Below are 17,392 nucleotides of genomic sequence, written 5' to 3'. Positions count from 1 at the left end.
AGGTGTCTTCCTCATGGGAAATAATATGGCCAATGCTCTAAGCCTAACTGTATCATGAAGGGGCAGAAGGGGCAGAAGGGACAGAAGTTGATTATCAGGCTAACGCATCAACACCCTGTGACACCAAGTAGCTAAGGATGGCAAACTTAAACACAATGATCCTTATCACCATCAGTGTTTGGAGGCACTTTATCTGGTTCAGGAGAGAGAATCCATAGTGAGAGAGCATATACAGAGAGGAAAAATACAAAGTATAAAGACATAGTGGAGATAAAATAAAGTCATAGCAAAGTAAGAGAGTAACTGAACATTTTGTAAATATTTCTCAGGCTAAAAAGAAAAAAAGAACAAAAAAACTAAAAAGTCTGAGTACCCCCAAAAATAATAACAAAAGAGAAACATGAAATTTCTCTATTTTAAAGAGAAAGCATCACAAGCAATCAACCAAAAATCAAAACAAAACAGTAGATCTTGCAAGCAAAAGCAAAAGGTTTAGCCTCCTACTCTCTGTAATATTCCATGTCGAAAGACTATGGAACTATATCTAGAGTCCTGACCCAGCCATTGATATGACCAGCCAGATAGCACAAATGTGCAGCAAAGCACTTTGTCCATAGAACAGAAGAAAGAAAGCACAAGTAAGGAAAATGCAAAATAGAGAGAACAAAAGCAGATCTTAATCTCAGGGACTGCAATGACAGGTAAACTGATTCTCACGTTGGTTAAAAAAAAAAATTTTGTTTTTAAGAGAGAAACAGAGAGACAGAGTATGAGCGGGTGAGGGGCAGAGAGAGGGGGAGACACAGAATCTGAAACAGGCTCCAGGCTCTGAGCTGTCAGCATAGAGTCCGATGCGGAGCTTGAACTCATGAACTGTGAGATCATGACCTTGAGCCGAAGCAGGATGCTTAACCGACTGAGCCACCCAGACGCGCACACCCCCATCCCCGCTGCCCCCCCCCGCCATAAAACAATTTTATGATTCCTATGAACAAGCACCTAAAAGGAAGCGAAGGACTAAAACTAAAGTAAAAACATATACAATACGAACAAGAAGCGCTAAAGGAAAACTTGGGTCCCGTAAGCTACCTGGTGGGTCTATGATATGACTGAATCCCAGCACGGGGGTCCTCTCTTGTCGGAAAATACCATCACACCATATATGCCCTTAGAACATTCATGCCAGTAAGCGTCAGACTCAGGGACTATATTTAGTGCTTAATATTAACACAAACTAAATTTTTGCTTTAAGGATTTGGGGACTATCCACAGTGAAACAAATATACACACAAACAAGTCACAATTAGATCTGAGATATAGTTTGTTGTAAACATTGGCCTAGCTTCATTTCTTCTGGGAAGTTGATAGGGTTTAACATATTATTGTAATTATCATCATCACCACTATCTTTACATTCTTTTATTAAGGTATCTGAAAAGGGTTTAAGGCAATTTCTTTAAAAAAAATAATTTATATATAACACATAATTTTAGCCTTAAGTGTTTTTCACAGATTATTAGGCCTGAAAGTTAAATATAAAAATAAATACATTCAAGCTCTTAATTATATATAGTAAAAACCAAGAGCATACCCTTTAAGTACAGATATAGTACGTGAGGTACCAGATTAGGGCCTTTAAATGTCAATAGTGCTAAAATAGAAAAGGTTGCAAAAATATAGATCTGCGCCACTGAAATACCCTCAAATGAACTCTGTTTATACCATATTTAAGTTGTGCATAGTAAATACTATCTGGATTACAAAATTAGTACATATCAGATGACAAAAGAAGTGTGATTCATTCAATGACCTTTTGAAAGAATGCAAGACATAAATAAATAAAAATAACAAAAATTTCCCTCCTTTCAAGGGTTATTCCATTCCAGGCTTCAGAGGTGCAAACAGCAATGCCAGTGCGAACCACACCAGCCTCCCAAATTAGATCTTTCCACATAAAACAGTGTCACTCAAGGGCAGGCAGCAGATGCGGGGAGAGACACCCTGATGGCAATGGCCTTGGGATCTATCCTTCAGTACCTGCCACTGAGATGCCCTAGGACTATCTTAGGTGCTGTTTTTTGTTTGACTCATGGATGCTTAACTCCTCCTAAGAATTAATGTCCTCAAAATTAATGTCCTTTTATATTATCCAGAGCCAGATTTTCAGGAGGAAAGGGAGCACTGGGAATTGGGTGTATGTGGGGAAGAGCTGGGAGACTGATTAACATGTAGGCTGGGGAGGCAGAAGTCCAAGATGCATGGGAGTGCAACAACTCATTAACCAGCTTCACAGAAGATGAACGCAGTCGGGAGCCAGGGAATTGGTTCCACAGACCAATTTGAGGGACAGAAAAAGGCTCAAACCACAGGTTAGGATGGCTGCTTTTCAAGACACAAATGACAAAAGGACCTTGGGTAACTTACAATCCCAAGTTCAAATCTCGAAATGCACACCTCAAAGCACAGGGATCTCTTTTACCACCTATGGCTGAGACCATCCCAAAGCACCTTTAGGAGATGGGTCTTGGAGGGGCTGAATTACAAACTCTCCTGGTCAGGTCTGGACTGTGAAGTACTGCAGCATGCGTGCAGAATGGGCAGGAGCAGGACAAGGAATGCGATGACCCCCAGGGGGAATGAAGATGCCCTGACCTGCCCCCCACCCCCCACCGCAGTTCTCCCATCTGGGAAACCCTCCCCCACGGCACAGTGAGCTGGCCAGGGGTGGTCGGGAGTGCCTGTGCTGGGAGCCAGGCTGCCTGCATCTGAGCTCCATTACTGACTATGAAACCCTGGGCAAGCTCCTTAAACTCTTAGGGCCTCAGTTTATTCAGCCGTAAAATGGTGGTCACAGAAACACGAGTAGCATCTCAAAAGGTTCTGTGAGGATTAAATAAGTGAAGATGGCAAAGTGCTTAGTGCAGCGTCTGGCTCAATACGCTCTGCACGGAGGGAGAGATGGTGGTTGTTTTGTATCATCACTGTTGTTATTCAAAGGAAACCTAGTAATATTTTTATGACCTAGACTGGAATAACAGAAACCTCCCCTCAAAAGGGCCTGGAGGAAAGGTAGAGAATTCAAGAATGAGAAACATTCCAAAACGTATTGTAGAAATTTGCTAACTAATACCATCTTTTTTTTTTTTTTTTTTTTTTTTTTTTCTTAAGGCACTCTGAGTTAGATTTTAGTTTTTCCCAACGATGAAAATTGCTAAGATTCTGATGCTGGCTGCCTCAGGACAGACCTAAGACTGAAACAGAAGAGCTGCCTTGAGGAGCCACCGAACCCTCATTTAGAAGCTGGCGACACTGTTAGGTGGTGCAGAAAACTGTCATCTTATCATCTCAGGATTGTTTCATGACCGTGTCGATGCTGGACTTTAGGAATTTCCCAGGGAAAGGCCAGGGTTACGGTGTGCTACATACTTCCTGCCACTGCAGGAAGGTCGCGTAAGAAACAAATACACTGGGACCAAAGAAGGAACAGCATGACGGCATCCTGTTGAGAGCAGCAAACGTTTCTTCCTAATATCCCGTGATTCAAGATGCTACATGATTAGATAGGAAACACAGAAGGACAGTCAGAGAAGCAAATAGTGGGGCTTGGGTCCTAACCCTTCCGTCACAAATTCTGAGGAGTGCTCTCAGCCCAAAGAAGGTAGGCATCTTCATTGGAAGGCTCTATCCACTGGGAGAAAAGGTATTTATTGTAGCATGTGTAATACTTACTTTGTCAAGTCGATAGTATTGGTTACATGGAAATGTTTAAATAAGTAAATATTACACATTTAAGTGAGGATGTTGGACCACCCCAAGTCACACCACTGGATTCCAGATCCAGCACAGGACTTCAATGACTCGGTGTCCTTGTTCGCAATCTTACTCAAATGGAGGAGTCACTGCCATGGTCGCAGGAAAAGAATCCCAGAATATTCAGTAATTCAAATGGTGAAAGGGCAAAGGGCTTCCCGGACTGATCAAAATAAGATTTACTAACATATTCACTAAGAAAATACTAATGCACCAGGAACTGGAAAAAGATTTCACTTTAGTGGCTGATAGATACGTTCTTATAGTGTTAACTTAACTGAATATTACATTTAAGGAAGAGTTTGTTTCCTTGCCTTTTCCAGTAACTAGAGGCCACCTACATTCCTCTACCTTTAAATTTTTTCTTTTCTTTTTTTAAGTTTTATTTTTGTTTTTGCAGAGAGAGAGAGACAGAGACAGAGACAGAGCATGAGTGGGGGAGGGGCAGAGAGAGAGGGAGACACAGAATCGGAAACAGGCTCCAGGCTCTGAGCTGTCAGCACAGAGCCCGACGCGGGGCTCAAACTCATGGACAGCAAGATCACGACCTGAGCCAAAGTCAGACGCTCAACTGACTGAGCCACCCAGGTGCCCCCATTCCTCTACCTTTAAAGCCAGTGGCGTAGCATCTGGAAATCTCCCTGTATCTGACCTCTTTCTTTCATGGCGATATCCTTCTCTAACTGACTCTCCCCACTTCTTATAAGGACTCATGGGATTATATGGGGTCCACCCAAATCTAGGATAATCTCCCCATCTCAAGATCCTTAACTTAATCACATGTGCAAGTTCCATCTTGCTATATAAAGTGACACCTTCTTAAATTTCAGGGATTAGGATGTAGACTTCTTTTGGGGGTCATTATTCTCTCTACCAAAAATGCCTTTCCCATGCTCTTCCTCTGTAGAAACAATCATCTCTCCTCTAACCCATAAGACTCATGAAGATAGTATTTACATCTATAGACTTTTACAGTACTGGGTATATGGCAGTGGCAAGCTGATAAACATTTAACAAGCTTTCCAAAAAATTAATGAATAAAAAGGCACTGAATTGTAGCCTTTGCAATTTCTACGGTTTAAATACTCTCACCAAGGCCAATTTCAAACTAATGACTTTACTGAATGTAGAGTCTGGAAAAGACACGCAGTTGCACACCATCTGACAAATACAATTAATTACCCCAAGAACACAGAAATAGTACAATGAGGTAGACTAAGGCATGATGAGTTTTGAGTATTACCTTCATTTTCATTTGACTCTAATTTATTTAATTGTAAGTGTATACAAATTAATTTCTATAATGGCTCTGTTTAACAAACAGCCTACACACTTCCTGAAAATGTACCCATCAGATCTCAAAACTGGCCCTAGCACCTAGCATGGTGGGTATATAAGAAACATTTGTTGGACAGATGGATGAGTTAATATGTCTAATGATGGTATATTAAAATGTATTCAGCTTGTAGTCATCTGATCATTGTTTTCTTTTTCTCAGACATCAGTAATAAATTTAAAAAGAGTGTTTATTTTAATTTGAAGATAGGGTGTACTAAATTTGAACATTACCTTTACTCTGTTCAGAGGGCATGACAAACACATTTTAAAGAATTTAAATTTGGTTTTAACTATTTTGGTCTTTATTACTATTTTTTTATTTCATCTAATTCTTTGGCTATTATGAACCTTGTAGAAATTATGTTGATTTAGGGGATACTCCAGATATCTAACTGCTTTATATAAAATACATACTAGTAGTTAAATATGAAACAAGCATTATAAATATGCTATTATCTTGGTTTGGGAATTGTTTCATATTCATAGTACATGAATAATAATGCACAAATCATAACTGTATTCTTGTAAAGTATTGACATGCTAATGTTTGAAATTTAAAATGGAAAAACCTTGTACATTTTTATTTATAAGCTTAATGATAGTAAAACACTTTTAAAAATATTGGTAGGAAGCTATTCTGTATTAGAGTGCTTAAAGTATTTCAATTTGGCTCTCTCCATGGCCTTTTTTAGTATAAGACATCTGAGTGTTATGTTCTGTAACTTTCCTGGCTACCTACAGCTTCCCACCAGATCCAAACAATGAACCTGCCTAAGTCAAGTAAATGTGACACTATTGAAATCTTTTAGATAGCATTCAAAATGAAAAAAAATGTTAATTCCGAGGAGGGGGAAGAAAAGGGAAAGGTCCTAAACAATATTACACACAATAATAGGATAATCAGAGATAAAATATTTGCCTAGAAAATTTTTCTGAAAGTATTTTTCTAAAGTCAACGAGGCTTTTCCTGCTTGCTAAGATAATAAAATATTGGCAAGAGAAACAATATTTTTCAATGAAGAGTGGGGACTATATGTCCAAACTTGTGTGGGGCATAGTTGTTAAATAGCAGAGATGATGGAGAAAATGCGAGTCAGCAAAAGAGGATTTTACAGAAGGGCATTATTCTACGGAAATGCATCCGTTAATTATCAACAAGAAGTATCTGACAAATGGAATGAATATCTATACCTGTATTTATACATAAAACAATCCGATCTTCCTGAGGCAGATTAGTTGATAAATACAGGATTTTTTCATTAACTTACATGAAACTAAATAAATAAACATATCCAACTTATGTTATCATGGCTTGAGAGCATAAAATCTATGTAGACATTTTTGTAACCACACTTATCAATTTTGATTGGGATCAAAATTCAGAGCCACAATCAGTGAAGATTACTTCTGACAGCCAGGACACAGAAACTAGCCTTCCCAGGCAGTGCTAATTTCGTGTTTTACTTACACACTTCCTGTGGTAGAGCTGCTATCAGTGAGGAAAGACCCATTAGTCCTTTCCATCTGGGCCAGGCTGAAGAATGAAAAGAAAGAGGTTAGACAGTGTGGCCACACGGGGCATGGTCAGTTGGAGGTCCATTCTCTGTTTTTCTCAAACTGTCATGATTCTGACAAAATAGGAAAAGGTCCAAATCTCGTAACAAGATTGGAAATTTAAAATAATACCTCATCTTGAGCTACCTTTCTACCACCACTGTCTTTAGACTTGTCGGCCTCCATCTTTTACCACGTTATATAGACTCCTAAGGGACCTAGGCTCCTAACTGATTTCCCAGACCCTCCAGTTTGGTCTTCATTCTCAGAAATCTGATTATGCTCCTCTCCTGCCGAAAGACTCTCCATGACCCCCCTTTAACTAAAGATATAGCCCCACTCCTTAGCAAGTGGGCCTTCTTTATCTGACTTGAGCTTCTATTCCTTTACTCCTCATTCCTTTATTTGCAGTTCTTTAAACAAGCCATGTTCTTTCCCAGCTCAATGCTTTTGAGTACATTTTTCCATTAATCTAAGCCTGCCTTTTCCCAGAAATTCTGTCTGGCTGAGACCCAGTTTGAATGTTACTATTTATATGATGCTTAAACTAACCTCTTTAGGCCTAGCTACTTGCTAGCACCAGAGATAGTTACTATACCCTTCGTTTATGAAAGTTTATGCATGCCATCAAGACCAGACGATACTTTATATTGTTTAAGGACTCTAAAATAAACGTCTATAATAAAGCATTAGCATAAATTTAATTACATATGGTAAGTCACATGTGCACCATCTCCTGAGAACACTTTCAATTCCTACTCTCATTCATTAAACTGGGTTACACTATCTAAATCCTGTTTTGTATGGGGTTTGGATTCTCATGAGCTCAATAATCACATCCCATGGAGATTTACTCTTCACAGAATGTACAGCAGGTATTTGGTAAAGTGCAAACTGCAACATGGAAAGATGAGAGCCCAGATTCCAAATATAATGGAATCACGACTCTCGCAAAACATCCCTTAAATCAAGGCATGTTAATGCTACAGGATTCATACAGAAATAGATACGTTCTGGGCGGCAGCGCAGCAGAGGGCTCCCATCAAAGTCTCTTACCGTGTGGCATACTGTTCTATTCTGGAATGGGTGTCATCATGAAACAGCTGAGGAGACTGTGAGGGGCTATAAAAGAAAAAGCAAAGAAACAGTTTTATGTCCCAATATTGACAGATGTTGCTATTAGGAATGTTAGCTTGGTTAAACACTGAATTTGCCATGCAAACAAACCATGAGGATTGTTACCCAGGAGGTAGACTATTCTCTTAGTTCACGAGTTTCATAATCACCCCCCTGCTAATGACACGGATCAGAGTGCCGGCTCCTGCAGACGGAGCTGTGAATACTCACTCATAGTGCTCTGGCCACATGCTGATGAGTGTCACAGGACTGCAGAGGGGGAGAGGGAAACAGAAGTCACAGAACTAGCACTCGACAGCGATTTCAGACAAGAGCAGCGGGAGGCTGGGGGAGAAGGCATTCTCAACTGCCTTCTACTCTCACGTTTTGTCGCCCCGAGGTGCACCGGGGGGGAAATCAAAAGTAACGCAAAGTCCCTGTTTGTTCTGGAGAAGATGCTGTGTATTCAAGTGCCTGCGGGAGCTTTTCACAAATATTACAGGATATTTGTTACAGGACAGCAAACACATCTTGAAATGGTCTTATTGGAAAAAAAAGAAAGAAACAAAAATGCTCGTGCAATAAGTTTAAACATAATGCTCCATAATATACCAAGGGATGATGCAATCAGATTTTTGTTCTTCCCGGAGAAGAAACTTGGTCAGAAAGATAAAGTTAAATTCCAAAGACTATATTATCCACTGATGGCAGCGTTGCAGTAAAATGAGATTGTTCTGATTCTCTGTCCAGTTTTAAATGTAAAAATCCGAATCCAAGTGTACACAGAGTATCACAACTCACAGAGACACTGAAAGAAGATGTTACCTAGATCCTCTTCCCTATACCCAGCCCCAAATTTTTACATTATCAATAAGGCTGAAAGCAACTGGATGGTGATACGCTTTCTTCACACAAAATTCTTTCCGAAGTTGAATCTCTGAAACTGATAATATCAGGAAATGTGTTCGGCTTGAGTCAGGCCTGACTCTGGAGCTTGATCATTCAGTACCACTCCTAACCCTGGGGGACCCTAGGGGAGCTACTGATGAATATGGGAATTTTAAAAGTCTAAAGGAAATGAGTTCTCTATTTAATTAAGTAAGTCTCCTGCAAGAGCTCATGTTGATTGAAACAAAGGAGGAAAGTTTAAATCATTCTAGATCTACTTGATTCTATTTCTATTATACATACAAACTTAAGAAAAAGTTAATGATCTCATCTCCTGCTGGAAGCTCAAGTTGATGTTTGAATAGCAAAGACTAAGAGATGAAGGGCATCTTACTGGGATGAAAAACTAAGACTATTTGGACCTCCTTTCAAAAACAGGCATTTATCCAGGCCGTGTCTGTCAGAATATCTGTAAATAGACTTAATCATCCACATGTAAGATAGTTAAAACAACAATGAAATAACAAAGTATTATTCAATAGATACGGATGTTAAGTGTTACGTGAATGATTTACTATAAACTTTCCAAAAAATAATAACTACTCGAGAGGGCATTTCTAAAACTCAAGTGTACTACACAACATTTGCAATGAACTTTAAGCACGAGAGAAATATGTTGTTCTGATCTTTATTGAAGCTGGAAAAGCTCTGTGAAACCACATGACCAGTTCCTGTGAAGTTAATGCAGTCAGCACAAAAATGACGCATTGAACTAAGATAGGAATGGCAGAGGTAGAAGGCTGAACCAAAGAGGTTCTCAAAAGAAAGTTCTTTATATATTGAGAACATTTCTAAGAAAAGAAATAAAGATTAACAAAGTCAAACTGAAGGCTTCATTGACTTCAAAGTATTTTGATTTGTAGAGAAAAAAGGTTAAGTGATACATCTTCTCATTTAATTCTGGGAGACAAAAACAAGGCAATATCCTCACTGCGGCATAGTTATAGAGTCTATACTTTAAGAGGGTTCCAAATAAGACCGATCTATGTGTTAGTCCACAGTTAATAATGTAGCCTATCCCTGCTTTCCAGAGTGGTGGCTGAATAGGGTGTTTTGGTTAATCACACACTAATATGCAAAGAATCAGACTCTTTACTAAATATCCTTAATATAACATGAAATACAATCCAGACTTTCCCTGAAAAACTCAACGATTCTTTTAATGCCTTAGGCTTCCCGTCTTTTGCCTTCTTTGATCCATTTGCTCCAGAGTAAGTGGGGTCCCAGTGTGCTCTCAGATACAAACCCTCAATGGCTCCCTATGTCTTTCACAATAAAACCCAAACACCTTGGCATGATTTACAAGGCCCCTGATTAGGTAGGTCCTGCTTTTCTCTCCTCTCTTATTTCTTGCTACTCTTCCCAGCTTCCCACCGTACTTTCCAGAATGATCTTGTCTCTGGGCTTTTGAAGATACTTCCCTTGCCTAGAAACTCTCCCTTTTGTCATCCACACCAAACACTGCAGGTCTAGCTCTGTTAATCTTCCAGGTCTCAGGTTAGCTGTCACCTCCTCCAATCCAGTGCTCCACAACCATAGTTACACCTGACTACGAGTTGGTTCTTGCTACAGTAAGAACTCAAAAGAACCATGAAACTCATTTATTCCACTTTAACCAACATCAGGCAGAAGTGTCTATTGTACTTCTTTAATCTTTAAGGAAACCAACCTACCTTTTAGCCAAAAATAATCTCTCAAAATTCTCAAATTATTTTTGTCACTATTTTAGCTTGTTTCTTAGGTTTATGTTCAATGGCAAATTTTTCTAACTTTTTTAAACCTTTTTTTAAAGTTTATATATTTTGACAGAGACAGAGAGAGCATAAGTGAGGGAGGGGCACAGAGAGAGGGAGACAGAGAATCCCAAGCAGACTCCCAGGGTCAGTGCACAGAGCCCGACGTGGGGCTTGAACTCACGAAACCATGAGATCATTACCTGAGCCGAAATTGAGAGTCGGACACTTAACCAACTGAGCCAACTAGGTGCCCCTCAATGGTAACTCTTTAATCAAGTTTTACTCATTTACGTTGATTTATTTTTTGAAAATTCTTGCACACATAGTTACAAAATTAACTGAATAAACCTAAGCATGAGTTTGTTTACCTCCTTTTTAGTATTAACTCATTTTTCCCATAAATACCCTCCATGCACGCACATCTCATTACTGGATAGGGGATAAGACACTACATTTTGCAGGGATGAAAAAGAAAGAAGCAAGAGAAAATTCCAATCAGCTTCATAAATAACTTTAACACATTTACCACTTGGCTGGTTTTTCTCCAATGTTCTCCCACAAATAGGAGAATAAATGAAATCAAACTTTACTACCCACTCACATAAATTGTTACACCAGAAGATTAAGTGGCCCTGTACTAGAAAGGGCTCAGCAGAAAAATGAACTATACCAACTCCAAAAACACGTTCTATGATTTAAAAAAGAAAACCTGCCGACTCTATCCAGTATCTCATAAATCTTTTTCAAAAAGAATCTTGTGACATCTGATTTAATCTTATACTCCTTCCTTTCTTTCTCTTGTTTTCCGCTCTCTGAAAATGCTGGTAAATTCATGATAGATGAAACGAAGCATTTTCAGAATTACAGCCAAAAATCACGGCACAAAATTATTTGGCATGTTTTTCTGTTCTTTTCTACTTTAACTGAGTCACTCAGAATAGAATGATTGCTGTCAATGATTATTTTGACATTAAAAGAAAAGTTATCAAAAATGCTTAAAAGGAATTAAAAAAAAAAAAGATGAATCGACCTGCATGATTCATATGAAGGATGTAGATATTGGGACACAAAATACCAATGGTTTATCATAAGAGTGAAAGGCACATCACTAGTTCAAACTTATCAAATTATCCTGTAAAAAGAAAAAAAAAAGCTATGTGATAATTCTATGCTTCAGGCAGTTACTGCAAAGGTTAATTAGATCTGATACCAAGGGAAGTAAAATTGTGCCTTTATCATGGGGTGTTCAGCACAGTTAAACTGTGTATTAGATAGTAAAACAAATAAGAATGTAATAACATAAAACCTTTTGGAGAAAAGGACAAATACGTACCCACAAAACAAGAGAGAACCAAAAATCTACTTCTCCTTATGGATTTTAAGCAGATGAATAGCTCTCTTTAAACTGAGATTGCTTCAGCAAAATTTGTTCTAAAATGTACTGTGAAAAAAATAACTGGGAGGCATAATATTTTAATTGTGCACAGTTTGATATCAAAGTTATCAAAAAATTTGAAATATCTTGTATACTTTAAATGTGTATGTGCTATTTTTGGACCTATCAACATATACAGTTGTGCGCTCATAACAGTACCTACGGAGCGATGAAATATCTACTGTGCTTTGGCTGTGGTCTTTCTTTTGCTTCTTAGAAGTTCCACAAATTAACAAAAAAAACCCCACAACATACATTTATACAAAAATGCAGCAAAGCCAGTGTTCTACAAAGCTTTATATGGAAAAAAATCCAGGCCAAATAGCCTGTCCTCTACTTTGAAATCTTTGAGACATGGATTGTCCTAATACTAGACTATTACTGCTCTCTGCTTATCTCTCAGATACACAATAAAATGAACAGTGGGTTTTAAAGGTTAAAGAAAGAAAGACTGATTGCACAAAAATTGCACTCAACACACTTTTTAATATTTCTTATTATATATTTTTTTCTACTATATAATGTAGAAAACTTCACACTTCTGAGTTTCTTTTCTATAGGCATTTTGAGAGGGCATCTTTCTGTAACTAGAACATCACTATATTTATGACTAGGCACTTTACTAATGACTAGCAATAAAAGTTCATTTTTCCCAAGATTGGAGTGTAAGAAAATTGCCACGGAAGTCATGTTTATGCTGATATTTTAAAAAGTGATTCAGGGGCATCTGGGTGGCTCAATCAATTATACATCAGACCCTTGATTTCAGTTCAGGCATGATCTCGCAGTCATGAGATTGAGTCCCAGGTCAGACTCTGCACTGGGCATGGAGCCTGCTTGGGATTTTCTCTCTCTCTCTCTTTCTCTCTCGCTCTCGCTCTCGCTCTCTCTCTCTCTCTCTCCCCCCTGCTCTGCCCCCCTCCACACATGCTCTCTTTCTTAAAATAAAATAAAACAAAATAAAATACGATTCAAAAATTTAAAATCAGACCTATTTTGATCTTGATATATAATTGTTTAGTAATTTAAAATTACTTCTTGCATTTCTTCTGGCTTGTTTTAAAAATTATTTTTCTTTTCATTTCAGGCTATAAATTGCTTCTCTTCCTTATAATGCCATAGTAATTTTGCTACCTTGAGACTTTGTTTCATTCATGCTTATAAAATTGAATTACATACTTCAAAGAAATTTTGTCTATGTACCATATACAGCTATCTTGTTTTACTGTCTTCATGCTCAAGAGAAAATAAATTAGAAATGTAAGATTTTGATGTGATTTTAGCACAGGTATATCAAAAGCAAGAGACTCAATATTATTAATATATTTACATTAAAAACATGTAAAACAGGGACACCTGGGTGCCTCAGTTGGTTGAGCGTCCAACTTTGGCTCAGGTTGTGATCTCATGGTTCATGAGTTGGAGCCCCATGCTGGGCTCTGTGCTAACAGCTTTGGATTCTGTGTTGCCCTCTCTCTCTGCCCCTCCCCTGCTCACACTCCATTTCTCTCTCTCTCAAAAATAAAACATTAAAAAAAAATTTTAACATGTAAAATAAATGTAACACATACTTCATAAAATAGCAAAAATATCCCCAAAGGAGGAAAAATGGGAAATGAGTAAGGTAATGAAACAGCATATACCACAATCGGCTCTAAGTATTTTTAAGAGGAAAAGACATGACCAAGGCATAGGTTGAACACACAGTGATACGTGTTTTTAAAGTGGAGGAACACATGCAAAATTAAACCTAAAATTTTAGCCATGGTATTATCAAAAGCCAACAGTAAAAATTCATGTTGTGAAGACTGATTCTGAGTTTAATTTTACCTCTTTTAAAATGAAACGCTTTACCAAAACACAAATTCTTTCTGGTATCAGATAATTTCTCTGGGTGTCACTAACATAATAAAAGACAATATTAGATAAAAGAGTACATAGAAGTTTTAATATTAAAGTTGAACTTACGTCTCTAAGTTGTCACCCTCAAGCACTGTCTGGACAGGCAGGTAGCCAAGCCGAGGATGTTTGGCAAAGTATTTCTTTGATCTGAACTTATTCTTCAGCACCTTTGTGAAGTCTCGTACATCTTCCCCAGATGTTGTCTAGGAGGATGAAAAAATTATACTTCTCTCATTGAAATGGAAGGAGATATCTAGCTCCAATAAAATTAGAGCAGATATAAATTCATGCAATGAAATAACAAACAGTTTCAGTGGCTTTATGTATTTTTGGAATAACAAGTCGTGTCATGAAATAACATGGCAATCAGGACTCATCATTAAACACATCCAGCAATCAGTTTATAATTTTTTATTTTCTGTTGAAAATAAACCATCCTTAGCTCACTTCCCCAATATTTAAAAACTTAGGCCATGAAGTAAAATTAGTTTTGGCAATGTTATTGGTTGATTCCTGTTACTGAAAGAGTTGCAATTTGATATTAAATGTTTAGTGATGATGAAGCATTCTGGATATAACATGGTTTCCACTAAGGTGAATAAACAAGTCTAATGACTTCACATGAGCCAGCATATATTGAAGTATGGAACATGAGAAAGCAATAACATAAGAGAGAAAGAGCAGGCCGCGATATTGTAAGGAATACTACCCATCTGTCGTTCCCAAAAATGATATGGACTAAACTTTTATATTTATTTTTTAATATATATTTATTTTCTTATTTTATTTGGGGGGGGGGTGGGTATTGCTGAGTATGGAGCCCAATGTGGGGCTTGAACTCTCGACCCTGCAATCAAGACTTGAGCTGAGATCAAGAGTCGGATGCTTAATTGGCTGAGCCACCCAGGTTCCCAAACATGGACTAAATTTTTAATGCAGTATGAAATGTTACTGTTTCCTTAGCCATGTCAAGGTGATTAGTTAATAATCACTTAGGGTGACATGGACTGAAATCTATCCCAACCCCATTCCCTCTTCCCATCTTATAAACTGTTCCTTAAGCCTCAGTTATCACCAATTCTAGTTTTTATTTGCAATATGTTATACAGATGCCAACTTTAGTCCTTCTGAAGATGTATTTAATAAATTTACATTACCTGCAGAGGACTCAATTAAAACCTTAGTCGTCGGACTCCTAGTTGGCTTTTTAATTTTTTTTAATGTTTATTTATTTTTGAGACAGAGAGAGACACAGCATGAGCAGGGAAGGGGCAGAGAGAGAGGGAGACACAGAATGTGAAGCAGGCTCCAGGCTCTGAGCTGTCAGCACAGAGCCCGACGTGGGGCTCGAACTCACGAACTGTGAGATCATGACCTGAGCCGAAGTCAGGCACTTAACTGACTGAGCCACCCAGGCGCCCCTGCTAGTTGGCTTTTAATCCAAACCTGGATAGACCTCACTCCAATCAGTTCACAAAACAAAACCAGAGGACTTTTCTAGAATAATGGTTTATTATTCTAATACTATGCTAAATACACTGCTTACTTATTGCCTGCCCCCCTCTCCTTGCACCTTCCCAGTCCGTCATCTTTTCCTTCATGGCAAGCATCCCCGGGACTCATACCAACTTGTTTTGCAAACAGAAGCTTAAAAAAAATATAATTATTTTTTAAAACAACTAAATTCTGAGTCAGCCCTTATGTAGTTTGTAGCTTTCCATCTGCTCTTATTCTACCTAAATGCGTCTGTTTCTAGTACACAGTTAAGGGAACTTTTGATTCTCTAGGCTTGCAGAGCAGAGAAGAAACATAAGTAAGCAACTTATTTATAATTAAAGTTCATCAATTTTCATTTCACTAAAAAAAAGTATAGCAAGGACCACCCACATTGTCCCAAGGCCTTGCCATCAGACCCACAATGTTCAATCTTTTCCTGAATAACACAGAATAAACCATATAATATCTGTAGTTATTTAGGTACTGATCCTTCCAAATATAAAGAAGTATAGAAAATAAGCTATTAATGAAAACGAACCTAAGGCAAAATGTTAAGAGAGATGATGGTTTGGGGGCACTAAGATCTAACCAGATAGAACAGGAGAAATAAGAAAGACATTTAGGAATAAAGAAGGACGTTTTTAGAGATGGAATGTCTCTGGTTGAGAATAAAGCCAAAAGGACATATCATCTACTGTAAAGGACGTTTGGACCTCTAGCAATGGGTATCACAGCTGCAGATCATTGTATTTGTAGATATTTTCCCTGAATGTTTTGGTAAAGCGAAGAAGGGAAGAAGCTTTCTATGACAGAAGTACAAAAAGGTGGCCCCTATGCAAGGATAAGCATTTATGATGCAATTTATTTCCAGGTCTGCTCTTAACACATTGTTAATATATAAGGAAATACCGGCCTCCAGCTTTTTACTTGGTCCAACTTCATCTGGCAGTAAAAAGGATTCACCACTAGAGCCAGTGGTTTTCAAGCCATACCCCGGGTTTTAATTCAGGCAGCCCTGAGTGGGGTGAGTGGGAGAAAAGGAGAGGTGGGCAGGCCCCGGGCCACTTACCTGTCTGCCTCCACTGGGCAGTGTAGAGTACAGTGCTTTTTATATATTCACAGGGTTGTGTGACCATCACCTCAAGAAGAAACTCTGTACCCATTCGCTATCACTACCCACCCCCCCCCCAACTCTTGCCCCCTCCCCTCCCCTCAGCTCCTGGCAAGCACTAATCCACTTCTGTTTCTATGGATTTGCCTATTCTGGATGCTTCTTATAAGTGGAATTGTACGGTACGTGGTCTTTTGTGACTGGCTTCTTCCACTTAGCAGAATGTTCTTCTAACTATCTAAATTTAGGTTTTTCCATGAACTTTTTGCTTGGGGAAAAAATGACACATCATTCAAAAGTACAAGTCTGACTCCACATCAAGCATTCTTGAGCTAAATACATTCAAAACACGGAAGAACAAAGTAAAACCAACCGGCCAACCACCACCAACAAAAACCATCTCCCACAAAACAAAACGAAATGAAAAACAAGTAAAAAGCAACTACCTGCCTCCCCAGAAAGTATAGCAGGGGCTGACGTTAAATTCGAGTTTCTGATCATGTTCAAATTTAACATTTGATAAAAACAAGTGCATTCTCATACAGAAAGAGCACACTTTTATTTCCTGATCGATTTTCATACTGAAGAAAAAAACCAATAGTTTTTCTTCTACCAATAGTTATAAAGGCACTAAATTCACTAATGCCATAAATTTTATGTAATATTAAAAGAAAAAGTGGAAGATAATTCATCCCACAAGAATGAGGTGTTATTTTCAGGTTAGCAGATGCATTTCTTTAGTTGAAAGAGAGTCAAGAAAATGAATTGTACCTATTTTCTCACCAAAAAAAGTTAAGAGATATTTTTACGTATTTGGTCTAATTTGCTACCTAATGACAGTACCTAATATCTTCTATTTCAAAGTGCAAGAGCAATGGTTTGGTAAAAAGCAAAAAAAAGAGGGCCACCCACCTAGCATAATAAATACCATCAAACTCAACTCTA

The 17,392-nt window shown here is 38.2% G+C and overlaps 1 protein-coding gene across 9 annotated transcripts in view; it reads right to left on the bottom strand.

Moving 5' to 3' along the window:
- The window catches only part of UTRN (utrophin), a 514,842-nt gene that overhangs the window by 16,711 nt on the left and 480,739 nt on the right, over positions 1-17,392 (bottom strand). For 7 of the 9 annotated variants that reach the window (XM_058736181.1, XM_058736184.1, XM_058736182.1 and 4 more), the window contains 4 exons: positions 13,906-14,042; positions 8,050-8,088; positions 7,759-7,824; positions 6,617-6,682 (listed from right to left, as the gene is read on the bottom strand). In XM_058736181.1, coding sequence (XP_058592164.1) covers positions 6,617-6,682; positions 7,759-7,824; positions 8,050-8,088; positions 13,906-14,042 — 308 coding nt within the window. The remainder of the gene's footprint in view (positions 1-6,616; positions 6,683-7,758; positions 7,825-8,049; positions 8,089-13,905; positions 14,043-17,392) is intronic. The other 2 variants (XM_058736183.1, XM_058736187.1) reach the window with 1 other exon arrangement.

Source organism: Neofelis nebulosa, chromosome 6 (assembly GCF_028018385.1).
Source record: "Neofelis nebulosa isolate mNeoNeb1 chromosome 6, mNeoNeb1.pri, whole genome shotgun sequence".
Lineage (NCBI taxonomy): Eukaryota > Metazoa > Chordata > Mammalia > Carnivora > Felidae > Neofelis > Neofelis nebulosa.
Note: the sequence above shows the minus strand (reverse complement) of the source record. Positions and strands in the feature narration are given on the sequence as shown.